The following is a 27,618-nucleotide window of genomic DNA, read 5'->3' as shown; positions in this document are numbered from 1 at the left end:
TTGGCAGGACACTTTTCCGCAAAAGCACTCTTTGCGGAAAAGCGTCCGTGGCCAATCTAGACGTGCTTTTCCGCAAAAAAGCCCCGATCGCCATTTTCTCTGCTGTGTACACTGGCCCTTTTGCGCAAAAGTTTTTCGGAAAAAGACTTTTGTCCAAACGGGAGCAGCATAGTATTTCCGCAAAAGCACTGACAATCTTACATGAGATCGTCAGTGCTTTTGCGGAAATTCAAGTGGCCAGTGTAGACAGCTGGCAAGTTTTTCCGCAAAAGCAGATGATTTTGCGGATAAACTTGCCAGTCTAGACACTGCCTTACTCTTTCTATCCTTCCCTAAAAGACTGACTTAAAGGCATTTTTAATAACGTGTAACTAAAGTTAGAAACTTTGGCCAATCACAGTATTCAAGCTGTTATATTTGTAAAGTAGCTGACTTTGGGAAAATAATGCCCCACTAAGGATGTGAGGCTAATCAGTTTTCTTGACCTATTGGAAGTGCATCTAAGTTGTGATATAGATGCTTCACCTTAGGGGCAACAATTTTTCCACTATGCGATGCCTCCAATTAATTAATTTTCAGTCCTACATTCCAAACAGCTGAGCTGATTTAATATAATTTTTATCTATTCAATTTGTCTTGTCCTTTTTCTTCTACTGCAGTGGATGCTAGCTGTCTCAGACCTGTTAATGAGAGTGGGAAGCTTCTTTCTCCAGGTAAGCCCCTCTAGGAATCATTTTTTAGATAAAGCAGAGGAGAAGCTGCATAGCTGCTATATTGAATGAGAAATAGAACATACAAGTATAGCTGGGTGAATGATGGAGTCACTATCATTCATAGTAAGAACATAAGAACAGCCGTACTGGGTCAGACCAAAGGTCCATCTAGCCCAGTAGCCCGTCTGCCGACAGTGGCCAGCACCAGGTGCCCCAGAGAGGATGGACTGAAGACAATGATCAAGGGATTTGTCTCCTGCCATCGTTCTCTAGCCTCTGACAAAGAGAGGCCAGGGACACCATTTCTATCCCCTGGCTAATAGCCTTTTATGGACCTAACCTCCATGAAATTATCTAGCGTCTCTTTAAATTCTGTTATAGTCCCAGCCTTCACAGCCTAGTGTTAATTCATAATTATAATAAACAAGCAGACTTACCGGCATTGCCCTGGTCCTTCAGGGCAAGGGGCTGGTGGTGTGTGTGTGGGGGAGAGGGGATTGGAGAACTCCAAGCAGGGTGTTGGAGATGTGGGGTAGTGGTGCAGGAAGCTGAGCAGGGGTGTGTGCAAAAATGAGGGTTGGAGGGTGAGGAGGGGCCCAGGGTGGGAGGTCCCATCTGCCACGGGCCTTTTTTCTCCCCAACCATTGGGGGCCCTTTTCTCTCCTCCAGCCTCCCCTGACCCCAGAGGTCCTTTTCTCTTCTCTCCAGCCCCCTTTCCTCCCAGATGCTAGGGGCCTTTTTTCTGACCCCCTCCTCCTTCTCCCAGCACTCTGGCCAAAAGCCGGGGGGGCGGTGAGAGCATTTGGGGCAGGGGTGCTACTTACCCGGGGTGCTCGCAGGCAAGATGAGGGAGCCCCAGCCCTGCTGGCAACTCCCTTAGTGTTGCGGCTGCGCCCAGGGGACACTGTGCAGGATAATCTCCATAAGCCAGTGACTAAGACGTGCACTTGCAGTGTAGGAGACCAATGTTCAAATGGCTTCTTCCTTCAAGAAGAGAGGGAATTGGACCCCTGTCACTGGGCTAAAAGTTAAAAGGAGGGCTGAGGGGTTGCCACCACTGCCTTAGATGGTATTGCGACTCCAGTCCCAAAACTCAGAATGTTTTGGTAATGTTGAAATTAAACGGTTTTGTTCTTATATTACTGAAATATTTCAGTTTTTCAGCAATGCCTAATCTATTCTTACTGCGTTTGCCAAATAGCTTCAGGTTGATCAACTCTTCATTGTAACAGTTTCACCCAAATCTATATGCAAATCTGATGACTCATTAAAGTGATGAATCAGTATTTCATGGTATTTTCATATTTAACCAAAACAGGAGAATTTTTTTCCAATAGTAAAGCTTGTCTTCTAGCATTTCCACTGTCAGACAAAGAAACCATTTAATTGCCTTTTTATTACTTGCATCTAAATTAACTCGATGCTGGATTGCTGCAGAAATGCACAAAAAGTGAGCCACTCCTCTGTACAATATATAGTATGTAGCTGAAAAGAGCTATTTGTATTCAGTAAAAGCAGCGAGGAGTCCTGTGGCACCTTATAGACTAACTGAAGTGTTGGAGCATAAGCTTTCGTGGGCAAAGACCCACTTCATCAGATGCAACTTACTGTATTCAGTAAGTCACTTAAAATGTATAAAGGAAATAGAGAAATTTGTATTTTGCTAAAAATATCAGTCACTAGCTCCTTTCATTTGTAAGGCTGCTTGCCAACCTTTTGAGGAAAAGAAGAGTCCCTCTTTGTGGATTTACATAATCTATTCCTATGAACATTACAAACAGAATGTTAATATTGTTAATAATTAAAGTTGATACACAATAGCAGGATTTTGGAATAGACTAGACAAATAAGCATGAACAATGTATTAACAGTTCAATGTTTGCATCAGTACTTTAATGAACAGACTGGAAACAAACTTTTATTGTGTTTTTCTGTTTTTTTTCTCCTCTGCGAAGTGCCTGAGGATTATACAGTCAAAGAAGCAGAGCTAAAGATGGGAAGCCTGTTAGGACTCTGTCATGGGAAAGCGCCAACTTCCACTCAGGTAAGAGAGTAGGGATACGCAGAAAGAGGACTTAGCACAAAAGACTTTGATCATATTTACCTTTCCTGCTAGTCCTTATTTGTATTTTCTTGTCAGAACGCTTCGTAGAGTTAATAGCAGTACAGGAGAAGCGCTCATTCCTTTTATGAAACATGCTAACTGGTTTACTCACCTTGGAGAGTTGGCGGTAATAGGAACGCTGTCACTTACTCTGCTCAGCACTTTCCCTGCCTTATTTAATTTGTAACCGTAAAGACTGCTCTTGTATGCTTTGCCATGAGAGGATTTCAGTGCTGTTTTGTTTTGTTAGAGAGGCAGCCCTGCTGTAAAAAAACAACATGTAGTGGATACGAAGAAAACTTATGTCATGGCTCCTTCCCCACTCTGGCATGATAAATGCAGAACTGGGGGCCAGCAAGTGTACCCCAAAGCCTTATCTACCAGGCTTTGGTATAAAATTTCCCCCCAAGATCTTAAAACCCTAGATCTTGGGAATAAAACTTCCGCTGCCACCACCCAAATGTTGATAAAGAAATCAGGGGAAAGATCATTTGGGAAATCTTACCCCTAAAACAAAAATCGGGGCACACCATTAACCACTGCCAGGTTAATAAAAAGAAAAGAACTTTTATTATTACAACAATATTCCGGTTGCAAGTATAATGACTAGAGAGGAAGGTAACAAAATATACTCATGGAGAAACTCCATGGGCCTAGAACTTAGTTACAAAGAAAAGCCAAAACATCTTTTAAGCAGTGCCAGATCTCAGATCCCATACCCAATCATTAAAACAATAAAACCTAACGAAACTACCTAAACTTTACCCTACTTACAGAAAAGGAAGAATGGTGTCTTGGAGAGAGAGAGACATGCTTGTCCCTCTCTGTAGCTGCAGAGAACTCTCTGAGACAAAAGGGAGAAAGGAAAAAAACCCAAATTCCTTTGTCCCAGTTTGAAAAGTCCCACCTACATTCCTATTGGTCACTCCACCTGGCTAGGTGTAGTTAACCCCTTAATCCCCAGGCTGCTGGCTAACCCTCATAATCATGACAACTTAGTCCTGTTTCATTTTTAGCTGTATGTTCTGAGAGTCTGTATAGTGGTTTTGATGGACTCCCCATATTTGTACTGCATCTGAAATAGTCTGCCGTAGCCTTATTCTGGAATTAAGTGTGTAACTCTATTATGTGTGTGTATATGAAACATGCTGCATGTCCTTTGGGCTTTAACTTGACATGCTGTCCTTTTCTTAGCTCTTCTTGTATTTTGTTGTTGCGAGTGATCTGCAGGGAGGCCCCGAGATGGAAATAGTAGTGGAAGAGTCTGCATCGGCGAGAGAGGCAAGTACAGGAATTCTTCTGGTTTTCATGGACATTTCAGCACTCCAATGCCAGCTCCTCTGCACCTCGGCACTGTTTCCCTGCTACTGTGTATTGCTGCACAGCAGCATCTCTGGTACAGCACATGTCTCTTACATTTCAGGCATGTGGTCTATTGGGGAAAACTTCAAAAGTAGGGCAGGGAGAGAAATCACTTGAGGGCCTTAAAGATGGTGGGGAGAGAAATCTGCTTGTGGACTGATCAGAACTAGGGATGAAATAGTGTTGTTGATAAACTGATCAGCAAAAGCTTATAGGTTAATACTATGGACTACATGCATCCCCTCCCTCACTGCCAGTAAATTTTTTAGCAGGCTGGCCAGCAGCCCTGGCTTGCTATGGATCCGGGACCCACTCCCACTGCAACTCTGCATTTAAAGTGTATTAGGAGCTAGGTGGGCAGGCCACCTGGTTCAGTTCTGGCTCACACCGGGTCCCAGAGTTCAGGAACACCCTCCCACACCAGACGGGGGCTGCTGCCACCTCTGTATCACACAGCCGGTCTGCGAAGGGAGCTGTCTTTTAAATAGAAGCAGAGTTCTGGTCACACTCTGGAAAAATCTAGTTTTGTAAATGAAATTATTTTTCAAATTGTGTATTGAAATGAAATATAACCATGTATTTTTCTTTCTTTTTTTTTCCCTCCCCAGTGTCTAAATTTAATGCTGGATAAGTCTGGGTTATCAGGTTAGTTGTAACAAGTAGTTTGTCTAACGTGTTCAGTGTTCTTTTGTGCACTCTACAAGCTTAAAAAGTATTTGTTTTAATTAAACTAATTTACATCATTGTGATCTAAAGAGAGAGATGATTTATTGAGACTGGAGACAATTATGAAGCTCAGCAATCTCAGTCCAGTGAAGTTCATGCTTTGTTCTTTGTCCATCTAAATTGGGCAAAATCTCACCCTTGACGTCAGTGATCACAATCAATAGAGATCTTTAAATCGCTTTGCCAACAAAACTGTGAAAGTGAAATCAAAGGAAAAATTGCATCTGTGAGCATGTGCTTTGGAGCATCCCATTATTAAAGCTGCTAACAGAAATGAACATGCAGACGCTATGTAGTGGTTGTTGGCTATATCGATGGTTTTGTCAGCACAGCATTTCTCGTTGCTGCTGATTGAAAGATGGAACAAGCTTGAAAAAAGGAGAGCAGCAGGAATGTGCCATCGCTTCTCGTAGCTTGAGCACTGAAACAAATATGAATTAAATGCAAAATTCTATATTACTGTATCATGAAGGTTGCATAAACCAGAAAATAGGAAAGTTCATATTAAGAAAACATTTTCATCTACATACAAGTACTTGTATTAGAGTACACATTAAGTAGCCAACCTAAAACTTCTCTGTATGCGTGCATGCCATTCTGCAGGTAAATGTATTTGAAATAATTAGTTTAATTGATTTCTGTATGTGTTCATTTTACTGCCATGAAAGCAATGGCACTGTGCTCCTTATATGTAGTCATTTTATATCACCAGCCCTGAAAGGCTGATTTTGGCTTGCATACAGAAGCTCATGGAACTAGGTGTTCTCTTTCTAATACTATTTGTGTTTCTTATCACTTGGATTCTTTTTTTCCCCACTTAAAAAGTCTTTTGGATATGCTTCCTCCCCCTGTATTTTATTAAGATAATTCTGTCTGGATTTAGGGATTTCAGTTTAGGAACATCAAATTTTAGACTTTAAAATGCATGCATGTATAAATATTTGTATAATACTTTCCTCAGAGGAAAAATTTGAGAACAAAAATAACTGCTCTTATGTAATGCTATGCTATACTCTGTTTTTCTGTGACAGTAATTAACATATTATAATCCCAGAGCAAATCAGCCCTGACATTTTGGAGGCAGTAAAAATACCCATTTCCTATGGCAACAGTTGTGTTCTTTTTTAAGAAGCCACTATCAACTTTAAACCTGTATCTCTTTGAAAATATACCTACAAGTAACACTACGTTTTTGTTATAGCTGAAAACATAACATTTTTCTCAATTTTTAAAATTTTGTTTTCTTTGTATTTCACACTATTTTGTAAAGCCAACTATTTACTTCCCTCTACTTTTTATTAGTTTCCTCTGGTTACAGGAAGAGAGAGAGTAACACATGTATAAAATTGGGAAATATGGTAGCAAAACAACAAAATTGTTTTAGGGACTTGGGAATGTATGGTATCTAAAACTAGTTTATTCTTCTCTGAATTTTGACATCCATTTAATCTCTAACATTTTGTCAGAGTTGAGCAATGTACGAATTAGGAAGGGAGTATTTATGTATTCTTTTGCCAGAGTGATATTTTGCTGAATGTTGTCAGTGTTCTGGTTTTTGCAGGGGACAGCTGGCACTTGAGAAGAATTGATTGGTGCTATGAAGCTGGAGAGGCATTAAGCGAGGAAGTAAGAGAGCCCTATATTTTACTTTCCTGCTAAGGTAGTGAATGTTTTCCTTTTTGTTCTGATGTTTTACATAAAAAGCGACTATATTAGGAGCTCCTAAGTCTGTGGTATAGTACAGGTTATGTCCTATTTTATGTTGTTGATTTGGCAAGAATGAGAATACAGAATATGTAACACACAGTATTCGTGTTGGAGGGATTTGCTGTGGATACCGTTAAAGATTTTTCCATAAAATTGTTTCTTGAAGCTTAGAACTTGGTATGTTAGGGGAACGTTAGGTCTGCTGATGAGAACTAGGAATTATTATCAATTATTGATAAGTTAGGGAGCTTCAGAGGAAATGGGAACCAGAGAGCAATAGAATCATAGAATACTAGGACTGGAAGGGACCTCGAGAGGTCATCGAGTCCAGTCCCCTGCCTTCATGGCAGGACCAAATACTGTCTAGACCATCCTTGATAGACATTTATCTAACCTACTCTTAAATATCTCCAGATATGGAGATTCCACAACCTCCCTGGGCAATTTATTCCAGTGTTTAACTACCCTGACAGTTAGGAACTTTTTCCTAATGTCCAACCTAAACCTCCCTTGCTGCAGTTTAAGCCCATTGCTTCTTGTTCTATCCTGAGAGGCCAAGATGAACAAGTTTTCTCCCTCCTCCTTATGATACCCTTTTAGATACCTGAAAACGGCTCTCATGTCCCCCCTCAATCTTCTCTTTTCTAAACTAAACAAACCCAATTCTTTCAGCCTTCCTTCATAGGTCATGTTCTCTAGACCTTTAATCATTCTTGTTGCTCTTCTCTGGATCCTCTCTAATTTATCCTCATCTTTCTTGAAATGCAGTGCGCAGAACTAGACACAGTACTCCAACTGAGGCCTAACCAGCGCAGAGTAGAGCGGAAGAACAACTTCTCGTGTCTTGCTCACAACACACCTGTTAATGCATCCCAGAATCATGTTTGCTTTCTTTGCAACAGCATCACACTGCTGACTCATATTCAGCTTGTGGTCCACTATAACCCCTATATCCCTTTCTGCCATACTCCTTCCTAGACAGTCTCTTCCCATTCTGTATGTGTGAAACTGATTGTTCCTTCCTAAGTGGAGCACTTTACATTTGTCTTTATTAAACTTCATCCTGTTTACCTCAGACCATTTCTCCAATTTGTCCAGATCATTTTGAATTATGACCCTATCCTCCAGAGCAGTTGCAACCCCTCCCAGCTTGGTATCATCTGCAAACTTAATAAGCGTACTTTCTATGCCAATATCTAAATAATTGATGATTTAAGTCGCCTATTATTCTTGCAACACAGATCCACAGTAAGGGAAGACTTGTATATTGGTGTTGGTATTTCGTCTGGGGGTGGCATAGCACTTTAGTCCCAATTCCTGCTCCATCTAATGTAACTTAGAATCATAGAATAATAGGACTGGAAGGGACCTCAAGAGGTCATCGAGTCCAGCCCCCCGCCCTCAAGGCAGGACCAAGCTCCGTCTACACCATCCCTGACAGATGTCTATCTAACCTGTTCTTAAATATCTCCAGAGAGGGAGATTCCACCACCTCTCTTGGCAATTTATTCCAATATTTGACCACCCTGACAGTTAGGAATTTTTTCCTAATGTCCAATCTAAACCTCCCCTGCTGCACTTTAAGCCCATTACTCCTTGTCCTCTCCTCAGAAACCAAGAGGAACACATTTTCTCCTTCCTCCTTGTGACACCCTTTTAGATATTTGAAAACCGTTATCATGTCCCCCCTTAATCTTCTTTTTTCCAAACTAAACAAGCCCAGTTCATGAAGCCTGGCTTCATAGGTCATGTTCTCTAAACCTTTAATCATTCTTGTTGCTCTTCTCTGTACCCTTTCCAATTTCTCCACATCTTTCTTGAAATGTGGCGCCCAGAACTGGACACAGTACTCCAGCTGAGGCCTAACTAGTGCAGAGTAGAGCGGCAGAATGACTTCACGAGTTTTGCTTACAACACACCTGTTGATACAACCTAGAATCATATTTGCTTTTTTTGCAACAGCATCACACTGTTGACTCATATTCAACTTGTGGTCCACTATGACCCCTAGATCCCTTTCTGCCATTCTCTTTCCTAGACAGTCGCTTCCAATCTTGTATGTATGGAACTGATTGTTCCTTCCTAAGTGGAGCACTTTGCATTTCTCTTTATTAAACCTCATCCTGTTTACCTCTGACCATTTCTCTAACTTGCTAAGGTCATTTTGAATTATGTCCCTATCCTCCAAAGAAGTTGCAACCCCACCCAGTTTGGTATCATCTGCAAACTTAATAAGCGTACTCTCTATCCCAATATCTACATCATTGATGAAGATATTGAACAGCACGGGTCCCAAAACAGACCCTTGAGGAACTCCACTTGTTATCCCTTTCCAGCAGGATTTAGAACCGTTAACAACAACTCTCTGACTACGGTTATCCAGCCAATTATGCACCCACCTTATCGTGGCCCTATCTAAGTTATATTTGCCTAGTTTATCAATAAGAATATCATGCGAGACCGTATCAGATGCCTTACTAAAGTCTAGGTATATGACATCCACCGCTTCTCCCTTATCCACAAGGCTCGTTATCCTATCAAAGAAAGCTATCAGATTAGTTTGGCATGACTTGTTCTTCACAAACCCATGCTGGCTATTCCCTATCACTTTATTACCTTACCAGTTGTTGAGTCTGTATCAAGTAAGGAGCAGCCAGATGAAGTTTAAAATGCTCTTGAATGGAAAAACAAGCCCCTGTGGTTTTAAGGCCTGCAGAGTCAGAATGCTGCTTACACGTGCAAAAAATTCATTAACTTAACAAAATATCGTATGCTCTCTGATCCCTCAGGGTGCCACACTGAAGGAGCTTAATGTCTGCAGTGGAGATACTTTGGTCATAACTGAAGGGAAACTGCCACCAAAGGTAAAATTCTCACTTTGTATTATGCTCCAATTGGGCAGATCATAAGTCATTTAGAGCTTTGTAAGTGAAAAACCTAAGCCTTAAACTCCACTGTAAAGTGCAAAAAGTGAGAGACGCCACCTACAGAGCACCATTTTTTTAATCTGGTTGTTTACAAATGGTTTTAAAATGTGTGGTGCATATTGCAGTAGGTTTGAAGTGAAGTGACAGAGAAAGGGTGGTGATAGGTCTGCCTCAGAAAGAAATGGTTGCAACCTCTTGGTCACATGTGGACAGTGTGTGTCATCCTGGTCATTTCCATTTCCTGATCATCCATAGCAATTGGGAATCTAACCAGAGCCCCATAATGTGCAGAAATATCACCTCAGTCAGAGAGGCAGATGAAATCTGTGTCATTTAAAGATGGCCATATTGGGTCAGACTACATGTCCATCTAGCCCAGTAGTCTGTCTTCCAACAGTGGCCAATGCCAGGCACCCCAGAGGGAATTGACAGAACAGGTAATCATCAAGCAATCTAGTCTCTGTTGCCAGCTTCTGGAAAACAGAGGCTAGGGACACCATCCCTGGCCATCTTGGGTAATAGCCACTGATGGATCTAACCCCCATGAATTTGTCTTGTTCTTTTTTGAAATATGTGACAGTCCTGGCCTTCACCACATCCACTGGCAAGGAGTTCCACAGGTTAACTGTGCGTTGTGAGAAGTAGTATTTCCTTGTATTTGTTTTAAACCTGCTACTTATTAATTTTATTTGGTTACCCTTAGTTCTTGTGTTATGGAAACAAATAAATAAGTCTTCCTTAATTACTTTGTCCACATCAGTCATTAGATTAATAGGCAGCAGGTTTAAAACAAATGAAAGGAAGATTTCCTTCTCTCAGGGTGTGTGTAGACTATAGGGTTTTTTTTGACAATAGTAGCCTTTTTCCGAAAAAACTTCCCCTGCGTCTAGGCTGCTGCCGCGTTCTTTCAAAAGTAAATCGAAAGACTGCTGGGGTGTTCTCTTCTGAAAAAGCGACTTGCTTTTTCAAAAGTACTGGTAGTGGTCCAGACGCTCTTTTTTGAAAGAGGCTTGCAGTCTAGACGTCGCCTCAGTGCACAGTCAACCTCTGGAACTCCTTGCCAGAGGATGTTGTGAGGACCAGGACTTTAAGAGGGTTTAGAAAAGAGCTAGATAGATTCAACGTTAGGTCTATCAATGGCTATTAGCCAGGATGGGTAGGAATGGTGACCGTACCCTCTGTTTCTCTGGAGGCGGGTGACAGGGAAGGGATCATGTGATGATTACCTGTTGGGTTCCCTCCAACATCTGGTTTTGGCCACTGTTGGCTGACAGGATACTGGGCTAGCTGGAACTTTGATCTGACACAGTATGGCCGTTCTTATCAGTCATGATTGTATTGACCTCTTCTCTTTTCCAAGCTGAAAAGTCCCTTATTAATCACTTCTTATATGGCAGCTGTTCCACCCCCCATCATACAGCCTGACCTTTTCCTCAAACTAGCAATGTCATTTAGGTCTTATGTCAGGTAGTTCTTACAGTGACTCAGTCTTTGCAGGACTCTGAGTAAGAGGTGCATTACACCTATTGGGCCTGGTGTAATAGAGACAAAACTGAGTGACATCATTAGGCTGTAACCAGTTTCATCACTGGGTCCCGTACAGGTGGAACAAGATGGAATCCGAGGCCAGTGCTGGCGTCCTTTACACAAGACAAGATGGAAAGTTAACATTGCAGAGTTAAACGCTTCCTCTCTACTGAAGCAAAAATCAAATTGTCCTCACCTTCTGTACCATTACAAGTAGGTTATCACGTACTTTTCGTTCACTGCACAGGGATTCCTGAAAGTGCCCATCTGGTGGTTCAAGCCTCTGATGCACTTTGGACACCAAGAGAGCATGCAGGATCAAGTGAACGGCATGATGGGGACATTGCGGGTATCTCCAGCAGGAGGTGAGTTATAGGTGTTCAGAAATAAAGGTTTCTAAGATCATCTTGAGTTGAGACAGTGGCCTTTTGCAAAACCACCTCATATTTACCAGGTAGGCAGCAATATCTGTAGAATATTTTCTTGAAGGACCTGATTTTTTATGGGTTACACCAGTTATAACCAAGATGGTCTCCTGGGAGAGCGTAGTTTTGCTCACTCTGCTTGCTCACCCAGAATGTACGGGTGTGCCGACTGAACCGTAGCAGCACTTTGGATGCAGAAGTAGAACACGCAGTTTTCAATCAGCATGTGCCTCACCTCATTGTGCCCTTGCTTTATGATGTGTTGCTTTAGCATCACTGGCAGGAAAAAAAACTATGTGAATGGAAACCAGTGCAGTCTGGCAAACCTGCTCATGGGCAACAGTGAACAAAATGTTTTGTGGGCCACACACAGACTCCTGATGGGCTGCATGTGTTCCCCGGGCCACAGGCAGCCCACCACTGGGTTATATAGTCTTCAGATCTTAGGTAGACTGTGTACACGGTCCCACAGTTTGGACTGTGGGTTGTGAATAGCAGTGTGCACCTGAGCGCTGCACTGTATTCCTGAAGCATGTGACTTTTCACAGTCTGTAAAGCGATGGGTGAGTAAATAAGGCAGAGCTGCTAAGAGTGATGCATGTGTTTTCTTCTTAGAAATGTTTGCTTTTTTAACATTGATAAAATGATAAAAAATATTTTTAACACTGATAAAATGAAACAAAGATTAAATGAAGGTAAGAAGATTAAATGAAGTGAGGACGGAATAAAATAAGGTGGAGAAATAATGCAAACTGGGGGGGGGGGAGCTATTTCCCACCTCTTGCTGCTTCCAAAGTGGGAAAAAAACCTTTTCTTCAGTGCAAACCTCTGTTGCATTATCTAACGTTTTTCTTGTTATCTTCCTCCCTGCTTCCAAATTAGCATAACTAGTCAGTAATTCTTACAAAGTAAGTAACTCTTACTTTGTAAGACATGAAGATGTACCAAACTTCTTAGAATGTTGTTCAGTTAGCAACTTTCATTGCTACCTTGTCAAAGTTCATTCAAAGTTTATGGGTAGAGCAGAAAATCATGTTATTTTGCACTTTGCCTTGGCTTCTGATCTACTTACATGCTTTCTTTTCTAAATTTCTTCATTTGTGTCATAAGTTGAAATTGCAATATTAAGACAGGCTAAATTTGCTCCAGTTTTTGCATCTTACAGAAAGTATTAGAGATTTTATCAAATTATATAACATTAGAGAATTGTTAATTAAGCAAATGAAAGTAAAATCTTGCAGTTATTGAACACAGATTGACTTTTCCTTAACAGTTACGATTTTTAGCAAGATATTGTATAGAACAAGCCATGCAGTTACTTACATATTGCCAGTTTTCTGTAACATTTATCTATTGGTTTCTTTAAAGATTCCCCAACATATGTCCAGTCAGACATTGGGCTTTGTTATGCAGGCGATATAGAAATCTCAGCAGAAGCTTTTCTGGAGGATCTGAAAATTCAGGTTAGATGTTACCCTTTGTCTATTACCATGCTACTGTGCTTCTGTAAGTGAACTGTATTAATATATATTTTTTATTTCCTTTTCCCCCCATCTCCAGTATGTTCTGATATGGCATTTGCTTATATGCCATGTTCAGTGGTAAGTACCAACAGGCAATATGAGCATGTAGCTCAGACATTTTCCTAGTATCTGTTTCCTGCAAGTGCCATTCTACCGTTCACATGTTCCCAGCTGCTAAAGTCATGCTGCACTGCATCTGAAACTTTTACCTTTTATGGCTTGCAGGCCTACTTTTAGCTTGCTATTGTAAGAGTGATCAGTAAGAGAAACACACACCTCTACAAACACGATCAAAAGAACCACTTTCCATTTCCACATTGTTCCTGTGTTAGTTTTTTGTGTTTCTTATGTTGAATTTAACAATCCAGTAACTGCTTTTGGTGCTAAGAAGGCCTGGTTTTGTCATTTTGGAAGATGTGGATTTGGCCCGGTTGGGTGGAAACTAAGGTGCATTTCAGTAATTATTTCTGATGCCGTAGCAATTGTAGCAAACTTTTGGACAAGAAAACATATCTAACTGAATAGCGATTTATAAATTCTACTGCAGAGGGCACATTATTCACCCAACTGGTTGTTCCATTTTCACTGCATGGGGAAGAGGGACTCTCTTCTTAACTGTGCTCCATATTACATGCCACGTTGAGGCTAGACTAGAGTAGCTTAGTTGTAGCCAAGCACTTTGTATGACTGACTAATATAAAAGGCAATGTTGAATGTTTACATCCTTTTTGCACACACGCCAGCTCGTAATGGAATCAGCAGTATGCATTTGATGTTCCTTTTGCAAAATAGCAGGGAAAGCGTACTTGGCGCCTGGCTGGAGTAATCATGTCTCATCGCATTCACTTTTAAACCCAAAATACAGTGAGAGTTTGTAAGTGTTTTCAAGGAATCTCAAACTGTGTTTTAAACTGAGGAATGTGGGGAGGAGGGGGAAGGAGGGAGTTGACTCAGATTGGTTTGGGGGCTGAAAAGCAAATCAGTCCCTTGTAGTCCTCACTGGACAGTAGTTAAGTGGACAGTAGAGTAGAAGAAGATTTGTATCAATTCATTCTTTATATTTCTGGTTCCTTAAATAATGCACAGAGAATCAGACCATTGGGTTACATTGTGTGGCATTACTACCCCTTGGCACTCGGACTGGCATCTAAACTTACTGAAGAGGTGTTTGTTTTTTTCAGGCCATGACTTTGCCATCCTTCCAGAAGCTCAGTGTCCCGTCACCCGAGTTTCTCAGAGCCTGGACGCTGGAGAGCAAGCACCCAGGCAAGCTTCTACGAAACAACCAGCAGCAACTCAAGTAGGTTTCTAATTGAACACCTAGCCTGTTGCAATACTGCATGGCTGGATTGGGAGATGGATTGATGGGCAAATAAATCAGCTCAGTCAGTGTTAAGAGAAAACCCGTTCCTGGCAATGTCAGTGTTGTGAGCTGAGTAACCTTTATAAAATATTATGTTTCTATCTGGAATATCGTGTGTTTGTTTTTTAAATCAGGCTAAGTTTATTGGTTATGCTCACTTTTTTATTAATAGAATTTTTAAAATGTAATGTGTACCTTACTGGATTGTTTCCCTCATATTTCTTTCAAAAAGGCCATGCCTTTAGCTTTGTAACTTAATATCAGATAGTTCACCAGCATTTTAAACTTGAACTTGTAACCCATATTTTTTTAAATATTAAAAAAACCAAAACCCATGTGTTACCTTAATAAAACTCATGTGTCTTTCTTTATTAGTGAACATAAACTGGGAGGCAGAACAGAAATCTGTTTAGAACCTTTACAGAAGGAAGAGAATCTGAGGTAAGTACTACAAATGTCTGTTTTATTGAGAGACATGACTAGCTGAGACTACATCCAGCAGTTCTTAACTTAGAACTTTCTGCCAAGGCTCCAGTCAGTGCTTTGTTCTAGGATATTTTCTTTCACATCCAGATCATTTTACTTTTTATTTTCCAGCAGAATTTTTCCTTAGAAGGAAAAGAATTGATCAGGAATGTGTGTGGCCCCTGAAAGTGTGAATCACGAGACATTTGTTAGCCTTATTTTATTTTTTCTGATCACAGCCCCAGTGACTTGCTGCTTCGGGTGCAGATGGGCATTCCCGGGGAGAGGGATTACTACCACCCTGTGGATTTGGTGTGGGATATTTCCAAGGAATGCACAGCATGGGCACTGAGGCAGAGGCTTGCTGTTCACTATGCCCTCCCTGTGGAGAAAATCAGAATTGCAAAGTATTTCCCTGAGAAGTTTGAGTGGATGACAATCTCCAGCTGGGTAAGCTCTGAAATGACAGAGACGCTAATTTGGGCTTGGAATGACAGATGCCAGCGATGTCACTTTGCGCAGAGACTGTGTAATAAAAAGTAAAGTAGGAAAGTTCAAATACATTTAAATACACATTTCGTTCCCATTACCCATCACAGGTGGATCTGGAAGAGAATGAGGTGGTTCTTTAGGGCCTGAGCCAACTTGCATTGAAGTCAGTGTTAGGACAATGAAAGTGGAGTTACGCCCGAAGCCAGTGCAACAGGGTGCCATTTCATACTGAAGTCTCCTCACAGTGCATGCCCTAACCCCAGATGCTGCTCTTAACTGCAGTTCAGCTTTAGGGTGTTCTCCTCCCAGCTTCCACTTTTGGGGCAGAGTGTTTGTCTATAAACAGAGACAGACCAAGTCAGATAACAAAAGGCTTGTTGATAAATTACATTAGGGCTCATTAGATGATACTGAATGCATTGCACTCCAGTTCAAAGGTAGGCAAGAACAGGTAGGAATAAATGGTGAGAATGGAGAGATGTAAGTAGTGGTGACCTTCCGGGGCCTGTACTTGGGCCAGTACAGGTGGGCATATTCATAAATTATCTGGGGAAAAAAGGTAAACAGTGAGGTGGCAAAATTTGCAGATGATACAAAATTATTCAGGCTAGTGAAGTCCAAAGCTGACTGCAAAGGGATCTCTCCAAACTGGGTGACTGGGCAACACAATGGCAGGTGAAATTCAATGTTGATAAATGCAAAGTGGCAAAATAAAATGCACGTGGAAAAATATAACCCCCAAGATACGTACAAGATTAGTTCTAAATTAGCTGTTAGCACTGAAAAGAGAGACCTTTGTCCGGGCAGGCAGGGCTGCTCCGATCAGGACACTGTAGCAGCTCCTGCCTGTGAGGTCCCCTGGCCCTCCGGAGGCAGGAGTTACTCTGGCGTCCCATGAAACAGCTTCTGTCCATGGGGAGCCCAGGCACGCCACAGGGCTGCTCTTACCGGATGGTGGAGCAACCCCTGCCTGATACAGGTAAAGAACACTCTTTACTGTTCTTTACTTATGTGAGTTGAAAAACTTGCTAGGATTACAGACTAGAGATCAACTATGAAATCAGAAACCATCTTAGCAGGTGATTATGTACGGTAAATGTGGCTTTGGATTTTTGTGTGTGCTTTTTTGCTCTTTGGGTTTTTCTGAGTGAATAACTGCTGGAATGAGATTATGGAAACAACACTGAGTTTTGCTAAAGTAAATAGATTCTCTGATTAAGGACCAGAGTTAACTGGTTATAAATGCAATATAATCTAGATCTCCTTTGTCAGAGGGTGTGGGAGATTTAAAGTATGCATATGGAGAAGAGGAAGGATAAGTGGGAGACTTCATGGTGAATGAAAGAACAGGGACCTTTGTGGAGGAAAATTTGCTGGCAGAGATCCAGATGCAATTCTAAGAATAAGTAAGACTCCTGAATTGCTGAAGAGCAGCTGACTACAGGTGTTTTATACCTTTGGATGGGGAAACGACAGAAATCAGTTTCAGTTAACTCTATAGGCTTAGGACATGTCAACATTTTTGATACTTTGCCTTTATTCAGACCCAGCAAATTTCAAAGAAGAAGCGGAAGAAAAAACAAGAGAGTTTGCAGTCAGCACCTTACCACCTGAAAGATGGAGACATTATCGGTGTAAAGGTAAACTTAAGCATTAACACAATTGTGAAAACACCCAGGATTTACCAGCAATTGGTATTAGTGAACAAGCCTGTAGTCTCAGCAGTAATAACATCCGCCATGTCCTGAGTTCTGCCTCATTCTTCTGCATCCCTCTGCATTTATATGACATTGACAAAGCTCAGCACTTTGGGAGAGTGGGGTAGGGCACTGCTCCTGTTGCTGCCTCTCCCGATGTGCTTTGCCAGCCTAATGGAAGAGTGCAGATGGGACGAGGGGGATTCCATCACCCATTTCAGACTCAGTAACCCCCAGTAGTTTGGTGCAAAAATTGTCAGTAACCACATGTTCAGTCACACGAATTGCATTGAACAATTGAGTGGCCAATGGAATATACTATGGGTACTAAGCCAGTAAACTAATGCCCAATGCTTTCTGGCAACAGAATCTTCTGCTTGAGGATGGCAAGGACTTCAGTACTGTGAGAGATGACATTGGAAAGGAGACACAGAGGCAGCGTGCAATGGAAAAAAAGAAAAGGTATTTACTGCAATATATTTCTTTGTGTTCTTAGAGATACAAAGGGCTTGACTAGCATCCACTGATTTTTAGTGCTGTGATATTTTGTCTGAGGTAGAAGTAGATAATCAACCCCAGTAACTGTCTTCAGTCCTGAGAGTGCCAAAGGAGGAGCATTGAGTAATAGTAATTCAAAAACTTCTTCATGTTCTTAACACTACATCTGCACTGTGAACCAATTTGACAAGTAGGGCTCAGTTCTTCTTCGAGTGATGGTCCTTGTTATATGCCACGGAGGGTAACGCACATTGCCTGGAGCTTTTCATAGTAGTGTCTGTCAGTCCATGCATGTCCCCTGCATCCCATCATGGTTTTGCTTGAGATTATAAATTGCAGGGTGGACCAACCACATCTTTAGTTCCTTTTCACCACCACATGGTCCAAGTAAGAGCTTCAGCTGTCCTCTCATCCTTTGCGGCTCATTTCCCTATTTTTCTCACCCCCAAATACCCAACAAGCCTGTTTCTGTTCTTTATTTAGTCACTATGTGGGCGCTTTCTGTCGTTGTTTTCTTGTTTCTGAAGGTCCTGCAAGTCTCAGGACTCAGGACACTGCCTCGGTGTCCTCGCTGAACTATCCCTGCCTCGTCATGGTTACTTCTGCCAGGCGGGTTGCTGAGCTGGGGGTGGTGATGGCAGATCCCTTTTCATCACATTCCGTAAGGACAGGGTCTCACTGTGCCTGCAGCCCGAGTTCCTACCAAATGTGGCTTCCCCGCGTTCACCCTTTACGCCCACCCACTTTCTTTCCCAAACCGCATACCTTCGAGGGAGAGGGATGGTCTCACTCCCTCAGAGTCCTGAGGCCCTGGCCTTCTAAAGCCTTTGGAGGTGGCAGTCTCCCAGACTATGTGCCGCTGTAGCAGAGAAATAATGGGCAGGCCATCTCCATCCAGAGCCCCTCGGAGTGGGTCTCAGCGTGCGTTACCCTTTATCAGCCATCAAGATGGTTCCCGCCAGCTGGATATGAGCCCATTCCACGAGAGTGCAGGCATCAGCTACGCCCCGGCTTTGTGGTATACCCCTTGCAGATACATGTAGGGCAACCACGTGGAATGCAGTGTACACCTTTTCTTCTTGTTATGCTCTAGTGCCTGATTCTGTGATGGACACCCTGTTCAGTGCACCAACCCTCCAATCCATGGTTCTCTCCTCGAAACGCTTGTTCATCACCCTCAGTGGGGTACAATGGGGCCATTGCTCGAAGGAGGAGGAGAGGTTACTTACCAGTAACTGGAGGTTCTTCAAGATGGGTGGTATTTATCTGTATTCCAATCCCACCCTCTTTCCCCTCTGCTGCAGCTGTGACAGATCTGCAGTGGGGGTGGAGAAGGAACTATAGATGCTCTTGATCTGCTCTGTCGGTCACCGGCTTGGGCAAAACCAGGAGGCAAGACAGGGCTGCACGCACAAACAGACGTTACCACTTTGAAGAGCTCCAGTTCCAGGTGCATGGCACATGTACGTTGCCCTCAGAGGAATACAGATAGGGACCACACTTCTCAAAGGATCTCCAGTTACAGGTCAATCTTCTTCGCTTCTCCCGAGCTTGCATTTTGTAAGACCATTCTGCTAGGTTGACTACCCAAGGCAAAGCAGTGAACAATCAGCCATTTTGTCACCTGGGAAACACTTAAATGTACAGTTAGCAAGTGTGGGGGCGAGCTGTCATCTCTGCCAAAGGAGTAATCAGATTCCACGTGGATTTACAGCTTCCTAGAAGTACACTGATATTATCATGACAGCTGAATGCTAAGAAAGCCAACTGATTTTCTTACAGCCGGCAAGCTCAGCGCTTACAGAACAATGTTTCCTCTGAGGGAAAGGTGGTTAATAAACATCATAAGCCGGAAGTGGCTCTTTCTATTAACGTGGGAATCTTCAGATAGCATCGGACAGGTGACTTGTTGAGTGACCCTTGCCCCTGATGTACTGAATTAGAATGGAGTACCTCCGCTGGACCAGCCTGGTCTTCTCAGAAGTGTCCTGTCTCACGGATGAGACAACTGGCTGTAAGGCTTGGGCCAGCTCTGGATTTCCTGTAATCTATTTTGGTGAAGTGCTTTAGCTTCCCTTTTTCAATGTGGAACTTACTCTCAGGCTAGGTAAATGCACTTTATCAATGAGAAAATGGATGACTGTATGACATAACCTTTCTGTGACTGTTTTGTAATAATCATATATGTATTTTTATCTGATATTGCTATCCTATACCACTACTACAAAGCTCTTCTTTCATGTTGGCATAGAACGTCTAAAAGGAATTTTGACACTTTTGACTTCTGAAATTATTGGATCTTTGGTTTTGTTCACCTGCCTAGTTGAAAAATCTGAGCTTTATAATAATTTAAATCAAAATTGGGTTCATGCTCCCTTCTCTCTGCAGCCATTTTGTCGATGTTTTTTTCTGCAGTGCTAATAATAACAGCTAAACAGCAAACTGTGAATAGTTCTCCATCTAAGCTGTGCATAAGTGATCGATTTCAACAGAATGTGGGACATTTCACTGCTTACCTCCTCTGGTATATTAAATCTTTCCATTGTGCAGCAAGTCAAAATTCTACTCCTTGCCATATAATGAAGCTTTGTCTATTAGGACCATGAGTAGAAACTGGTTTCAGAATTTTCTTATCTCTGGGACAAATACACTAAACTGGCCAAAGGAAGGAGCAAATGTGTTCAAAACCTAGAAAGCTCTGGAGAGTGGAGTTTGTTAAATGGACGTATGTTGTCACTGTGCTGCTGTTCTTCCCGAGATGCCTCATCCTTTTTTCACTATCCACTAAGTTATTTTAAACATTTAGGAGAAAAGGAGAACATTTGGCAGAATACTGTATTTTTTTTAACTCAGGAAAAGGTTATTATGTTTGTTTTAAACTAATCAAATTAGGAATTTTGCGTGATTTATTTGCTATCCCTCAGTAGGGTTAAAAGGCGGAGAAAGGCAGAAAAATGTTTTGCCTCTTAGCTAGCTGTACATCCCCAGTAATAAAAGGGGATTGTATCCTCTTTCGGTTATACACAGTGACTTCTAATACCACCTAAACGCTATGCAGTCCAAGTCTGTTATGGGTCATCGTAAATAAAACATTTACTGTATTATCATAAGACTAGTTCTTGCTAGATGATGAGACTACACTTTTCTACCACCAAGTGTGGTAATTGGGCTCATTACAAATTAATGAATTGATTCTCATTATTTTTATGTATTTTTTTTTCAGTGCTTACAATTACTAAAGTCTTTTTATGGTCCCTGATAGTACATGCATCAAATACATCAGCAGTAAAGTTTTGTGGTTTCTTCAGAAAGAGTATTGGTGCTGATACATTGAACTGGCCAAGTATATATTGTTTACAATAAACTGTACTTTTTAAAAGTGTATTGGGTAATAGGATGAGAATGGGATGTATAAATGAAAGATAACCACATATCCTTAACTGAGCTGCAGTGCTCATATCACATGCCACGAGTTTGTCTTTCTCTGTTAAAAACTGGGAAAATGAATAATCAGAAATGCTACTCACCCTTGCACTCGTGTCTGGAATCCCTTGTAAATTATTAAAAGAAAGTGTTCAAACCCAATTTCTGAAAAAGAAAATGAAATGTTTTCATTTTAATTCAACTACTGCCAAAGTGACTGGATACAGTATCTGTTGATTTAGAGTATGCTACTTAATCTTGAATAGTTTATTTTCTAAGTATAATAGTCTTAGTAGTAGAAGGCCTCCTGATGGTGACTATTAAGCCTGTGGGAGAAAAGTGGGAAGATCCTGCTATTAAGGTGAGCAAAATTCTACTGTTTTGAACAGAGCTTCAGAGTAACTGAGACTCCCTCCCAACCTTCAGGCCCTGATTCAGCAAAAACACTTCAGTTTATGCTCAGTTTTCAGCATGTGAACACTCCTGACCTCAGTGTGGCTTTATATGTGCTTAAAATTAAGTAGGTGCTTAGGTCCCCTCTTGAATTGGGGCTTTAATCAAGGGAAAAGGAGGAAAATCTTGTAATTGCTGATTATTTGGTTTCACTCTTTATTGGAGCCAAATGAAATGCTAGATGTATGGAAGGATTCTCTTGTAAGACTTGACAGAGTCCAGCAAACTTATCTCCTTCAAACTGATCTTGTTATTCTGTTCCTATGCTGGAAAATTATACTATTATTTTCTCATCTTCCTTTAATAAGTGAAGCTTATACTTTTCAGAAGACAGGAAACTCAGAGAAATTTAGTTATACATTAAGTACTTAAGTGGATATTTTAGTACCAGTCTGTTGAAGTCTAGTGTAGCAATGACAGCACTAAACCAATAGCGAGTTATTGTTTTAATGTTGGCTGACATGAAAGACTTTAAGAAAAATAATTATGAATCAGTCCATGACGAGGAATTTTGTTGAAGGGAAAATATCTTCTTAAAATTTGAGTCTTCATGATTGCACAAATTGTCACGGTTATGTTCTAATGTGAGAAGTAGCCTTGCTCTTTATTTTCCAAGTATGCTTCAGAAATGGAATAAAGAATTGTTTATATATGTTTAACACAGATGTTTCACTCATGCTCCCTTTGTATCATAGCATACATTTTAGATTGGTAACTAAGCAAACAGAATAATACTAACCAACCAACATGGAGAAGGAAGAAATGAATGAATGATTATCCAAATGTCTGAAACAATGAACTCCCATTTTTAAATTTATTTTCAACAAGTAAAATAAATAGTTTGGATGATTAGGAGATGAGACACTGAAAAGAAAAGTTCATTTAAGTGGTTGCTTTGCTAGTTTTCTTAATGCTCTGAGATGTATAATATCTATGCCTGGCTATTTCATATGCATCCCAGTTTTCAAACTTCCTAGTATAGCAGTCTGATCCAGAACAGCACATTCAGGTTGTCTTCTATTGTGTTCTCTCCATTGTCTGCCTAGGCAGGTTCCATTGCACGACTGAGGCTTCGCATCTACAGGTAATGGAAACCATATTTAGATTTTCTCCATTTTTGAAAAAGACTGCTAACTTATTGCTCCATACATCTAACTTTCCTAGTATATAGGTTAATCTGTTCATTCTGTCTTTTAAAAGAAATATCACAAACCTTCTGGAGGTCAGTGAACCCATGAACAATGTACAAAAATGGCTTTTCACAGCATCTGGTTTAATCTTGTACGTGCCTGATCTCAGTACAGCCCTAGCAAGACTGCTTCTGGAGTATAGTACTCAGCTCTGGGCACCACCTAATGGGAAAATGTTTTTTCTTGTAACTTTCTCCATTTTGCCTGAGTGATTAGGGAGCTGGTGGAACTCACTTGTTCAGAAAGCGAGTTATTTAATTTGTTTTAATTTTTTCTAAGGTCTCTTTTTGGTGGTTACTTACATTGCACACATTTGAAGGAGCTAAACTTCACGAGGAGAGAGAAATTAGGGTAGCACTGGGACAAATGTGTGGCAACGTTGAGAGAACAAATTTGGGCTCGATTCAGAAGAAACTTCGTGCCAATATAGATAATGTGACAGTGAAGTCCTGAATTAGGGGATGGATGGATTTCAGAGTAAGGGTCGAATGGGTCTGATTTCCAGTAGCTCCGTGAGCTGGTAATTTTCGGAGGCTTCCATCATACTTGCCTTCTGTGCCGCTCCCCTCACCTGAGCCTCAAGACTTTCTAAACAACTAGCTGGTCCAAGATTTTGGTCTAAATGCCTATGAAGGGTTTATTAAAAGGAAATCACCTATGTAATTTTATTTCAGTTTCTTAAATTCTTCCAAAAGGTTAGTGTCATTTCTGTTCAAAAGCACTTGAAGAACTTTTTCAGTGGCTGCTGTTTGTTAGCATTCTGCAGCATGTCAAAAGTGCCTTATAATGTAATCGATTCTTTTTTTTCTTTCCGTTTTTGTGTATTACTACTGCTTCAGCCTGGCAGGACTTCCTAACTGACAGTGCTGTTAAGCATAGTAACAAATTGCTCTGGGTAGTTGGGAATCTCCATCACTGGAGATTGTTAAGAGCAGGCTAGGCAAACATCTGTTAGAGATGGTCTGGATCAGATTTAGTCCTGCGGGGGCCTGGACTTGATGCCCTCTCGAGGTTCTTTCCCGTCCTATGTTTCTGTGATTTTATGACTGAATTATGGTAGAATGGCTAACTCCCTACATCAGCCTGATTGGCTCTCGGTAAACTTTCAGAAGTACTGTAGATTGTGAGAATAGTGTGTGGAAAGCATCTGGCCTCTCTTGACATCCAGCGTAACCCTTTAGACCAGCTATCCAGGCTGCTCACAATGTACTTGCGTTTACAAAAGCTTTAGCTTAAGGTTCTTCAGAAGAGATTAACAGGTAAGGAAAATAAGAAACCGCAATGTAAATGGCAAAGGTCTGTTGTGAATTTGAACCATGGTGAAGTAATAGGAAGAAGAGGTATAATAAAAGAGATTCTTAAGGGACACAGCAGTAAACGAATGAGAGTTTAGATGGTAGTACCAAGATTAGGGAGACAGTACAAATTGGGGGTCTTGTAACATCATAAGCTACAACCGAGGGAGTCATCCACCATTCCCCCTCGCATAGGATGACAACCCCACCACCTCCTCCTACTGTGACCTAGTGCTAAAGGAATTAGCACAGGTTGCAAGAAACCATTCAGGGTGATGTGGGCAGTTAAAGCCTCTGATGGTTACAGATTGTTTTAATGAACCATAATGGACTAAAAACCAAGTCTTAACTGAGTTGCATATTTTTCGTGTTCAGCCAGGTGGTAAAGTTAAATTCCTTATGCTTAACAATCTTGTCTGCATTTTAGCTGTGACACTCTGAGTACATTTCCCAGAACTGGCAAAGAGTTCTGTGTAAGCTCGAAAGGTTGCCTCCTCCACCAACAGAATAAAAGATGTTCAATATCCAATAGAAGATATTCCTTTCCGCACCTTGCCTCTCAATGAGGAGAGAACAGATTCAGAGAAAGACAATAGCTGGAGGCTTGTTGTAACATGTTCCTTCACTAGATATAATAGGAACCGCTTCTCCTGATTGTACAAGCAGATTTGTTTCATCTACACTCAATAGTTTACAAAGTCCATTTAATTTGAGTCAAGAGAATAAAACAAACAAGATTTTCTATTGACATTCAATGGTGTATACGTTTGACAACACAAAGGCTGGTTATCACAGTTTTGGTCTTATTCAGAGCTACCAAACGCTGATAAGGCAGCCAGAGTTGTATGAGGGGTCAGACTAGCCTCGTCTAGTCAATAGATTGAGCAGACAAATGTTAAAAGAGAAACAATAAGTTTTTAAATGCTTGCTACAGAAATGGAACATAAATGACCAAAAGGAACAGGAAGATGTTCAATATCTAATAGAAAACTGGAAAACTGAAAGGATGATCTAAACAGGTACTTTCATATCTGGAAAACAACCCACAATGGCAACTTACACACTTTCTTGGTTTCTACCTAGAGCAAAAACAGTGGCAATAGTTTTTTTATCTTGGGGGGGAGGGGGAGGGGAGGAAAAATCAGCTTTGCTTGAAAGATTTATAGATCATAAGCTTTCATGGGCAAAGATCCACTTCGTCAGATGCATGTAGTAGAAATTCCAGAGGTGGGTATAAATAGGCACATGAAAAGAAGGGAGTACCAATCAAGAGGAAGGCCAGAGAGGTCAATTTAGTCAAGGAGGATGAGGCTCACTTCTAGCAGCTGATAAGGAGGAGAAACTGCTTTTGTAGTTGGCTAGACATTCAGTTTTTGTTCAATCCTAAATTGATAGTGTCAAATTTGCAAATGAATTGTAGTACTGCAGAAGTACAATTCATTTAGGGTCTGACCTCTCAGCGTCTGAAAGTTTGATAAAACAAATCTTCAGGCAGGAGCTGCCAAACAAATATGTTGAGTGTGTGCAGAGCCATAGTCTATGTTGTTTAAAATAATGGACTAAAAACCAAGTTCCATGCGGAATAGCAATCATAGAATCATAGGACTGGAAGGGACCTCGAGAGGTCATCGAGTCCAGCCCCCCGCCCTCAAGGCAGGACCAAGCTCCGTCTACACCCTCCCTGACAGATGTCTATCTAACCTGTTCTTAAATATCTCCAGAGAGGGAGATTCCACAACCTCCCTTGGCAATTTATTCCAATATTTGACCACCCTGACAGTTAGGAATTTTTTCCTAATGTCCAATCTAAACCTCCCTTGCTGCACTTTTAGCCCATTACTCCTTGTCCTGTCCTCAGAAACCAAGAGGAACACATTTTCTCCTTCCTCCTTGTGACACCCTTTTAGATATTTGAAAACCGTTATCATGTCCCCCCTTAATCTTCTTTTTTCCAAACTAAACAAGCCCAGTTCATGAAGCCTGGCTTCATAGGTCATGTTCTCTAGACCTTTAATCATTCTTGTCGCTCTTCCCTGTACCCTTTCCAATTTCTCCACATCTTTCTTGAAATGTGGCGCCCAGAACTGGACACAGTACTCCAGCTGAGGCCTAACTAATGCAGAGTAGAGCGGCAGAATGACTTCACGAGTTTTGCTTACAACACACCTGTTGATACAACCTAGAATCATATTTGCTTTTTTTGCAACAGCATCACACTGTTGACTCGTATTCAACTTGTGGTCCACTATGACCCCTAGATCCTTTTCCGCCGTGCTCCTTCCTAGACAGTCGTTTCCCATCTTGTATGTATGGAACTGATTGTTCCTTCCTAAGTGGAGCACTTTGCATTTCTCTTTATTAAACTTCATCCTGTTTACCTCTGACCATTTCTCTAACTTGCTAAGGTCATTTTGAATTATGTCCCTATCCTCCAAAGAAGTTGCAACCCCACCCAGTTTGGTATCATCTGCAAACTTAATAAGCGTACTCTCTATCCCAATATCTACATCATTGATGAAGATATTGAACAGTACGGGTCCCAAAACAGACCCTTGAGGAACTCCACTTGTTATCCCTTTCCAGGAGGATTTAGTACCGTTAACAACAACTCTCTGACTACGGTTATCCAGCCAATTATGCACCCACCTTATCGTGGCCCTATCTAAGTTATATTTGCCTAGTTTATCAATAAGAATATCGTGGACATCCATGTCTTCTGGGCAGTTTGACCCTTAAGGAGTAATAGTTATTTTTAAAATATTGAATATCAGCAGTTCACAAGAATGTTCCAAGAAAGTCTGTTCCCTAGCACATGCCAATTCTCTTCTAGTGCTACATTTTCTTGGAGCACTTGGCTTGGTTATGTCTCTCAATTTTGACTTGATTTTACTGTTCCTAGACATATCTATTTAGCTGTATTAAAATGCATTTGTCTGCTTAACAATCCAGATAACACTGTAGCAGTGACCTGTCCTTTTCATTATTGACCACTGCACCAATTCCACATTTTTTGCTTCCAGAAAATATCTCCTCTCTCCTTTGGAATGTTCCTGGAAACTGAATGGAAATACTTTGCTCAGCTGTGTACTCCACGGATAAGAAGTCTCTAGTCTTCATATTTCTCCCCTTTTCACAGATCCCACTGCTAACACCATGTCACAACTTCCTACCATAATGTGGTGAGATTGAATGGAGCTCCCACTCAGTGCAAGTTCTAGCCAGGGCACCTAAAATAGAGACCAAACCTCCTCTGTGTCATTAATCCAGGACACTTCCTTCAATTCCAAGTGCTTCTCTGTGGGCCCAGAGGGATGTCCACAGTCTGTGGGCTGTTTAGCCTTTGACTCTAGCTAAACCAATCCACCCTTTCTCAGCATACCAACTCGCCATCCAAATAAACAGTGAAGTTCACATTTAACAACCCGAGGACTCTCCCTCCCAGTCTCTCAGGCATCATAGATACTTCATGGAGAGCTAGTGGCAGAAGTCCAAATGAACCAGACCATTCCAAAATAAACACAGTTCCTCCCCAGCTTCTTCTTCCCACTCCTCTGGATTCCTAACAAGACTTCTTACAAAGTCCTTGACTGTAGGAAAGTGTCAACACCTCCTCTTCCCAGGCTCCTCAGTTCCCCTGAGGCAGAGTTAGTCTGGGAATCTCGTCAATTTCAGATTGTCTCAAAGGGAGAGGAAAGAGGCAAACTACTTCCTTTGAGCTCTTTGTGCTG

The 27,618-nt window shown here is 41.4% G+C and overlaps 1 protein-coding gene across 4 annotated transcripts in view; it reads left to right on the top strand.

Annotated features, from left to right (window-relative positions):
• USP40 (ubiquitin specific peptidase 40) overlaps positions 1-22,068 on the top strand; it is a 42,171-nt gene extending 20,103 nt beyond the window's left edge. For 2 of the 4 annotated variants that reach the window (XM_075934094.2, XM_014573888.4), the window contains exons 19-32: positions 660-713; positions 2,669-2,757; positions 4,012-4,098; positions 4,788-4,824; positions 6,467-6,531; positions 9,402-9,476; positions 11,314-11,431; positions 12,860-12,954; positions 14,196-14,314; positions 14,753-14,818; positions 15,082-15,292; positions 16,879-16,974; positions 17,399-17,493; positions 19,312-22,068. In XM_075934094.2, coding sequence (XP_075790209.1) covers positions 660-713; positions 2,669-2,757; positions 4,012-4,098; positions 4,788-4,824; positions 6,467-6,531; positions 9,402-9,476; positions 11,314-11,431; positions 12,860-12,954; positions 14,196-14,314; positions 14,753-14,818; positions 15,082-15,292; positions 16,879-16,974; positions 17,399-17,493; positions 19,312-19,420 — 1,316 coding nt within the window. In that variant the 3' untranslated portion in view covers positions 19,421-22,068. The other 2 variants (XM_089779971.1, XM_089779972.1) reach the window with 2 other exon arrangements.
• The last annotated feature ends 5,550 nt before the right edge of the window (positions 22,069-27,618 follow it).

This window comes from Pelodiscus sinensis, chromosome 7 (assembly GCF_052426305.1).
Source record: "Pelodiscus sinensis isolate ZL-2025 chromosome 7, ASM5242630v1, whole genome shotgun sequence".
Taxonomy (NCBI): domain Eukaryota; kingdom Metazoa; phylum Chordata; order Testudines; family Trionychidae; genus Pelodiscus; species Pelodiscus sinensis.
This window is presented reverse-complemented; position numbering and strand designations above follow the sequence as displayed.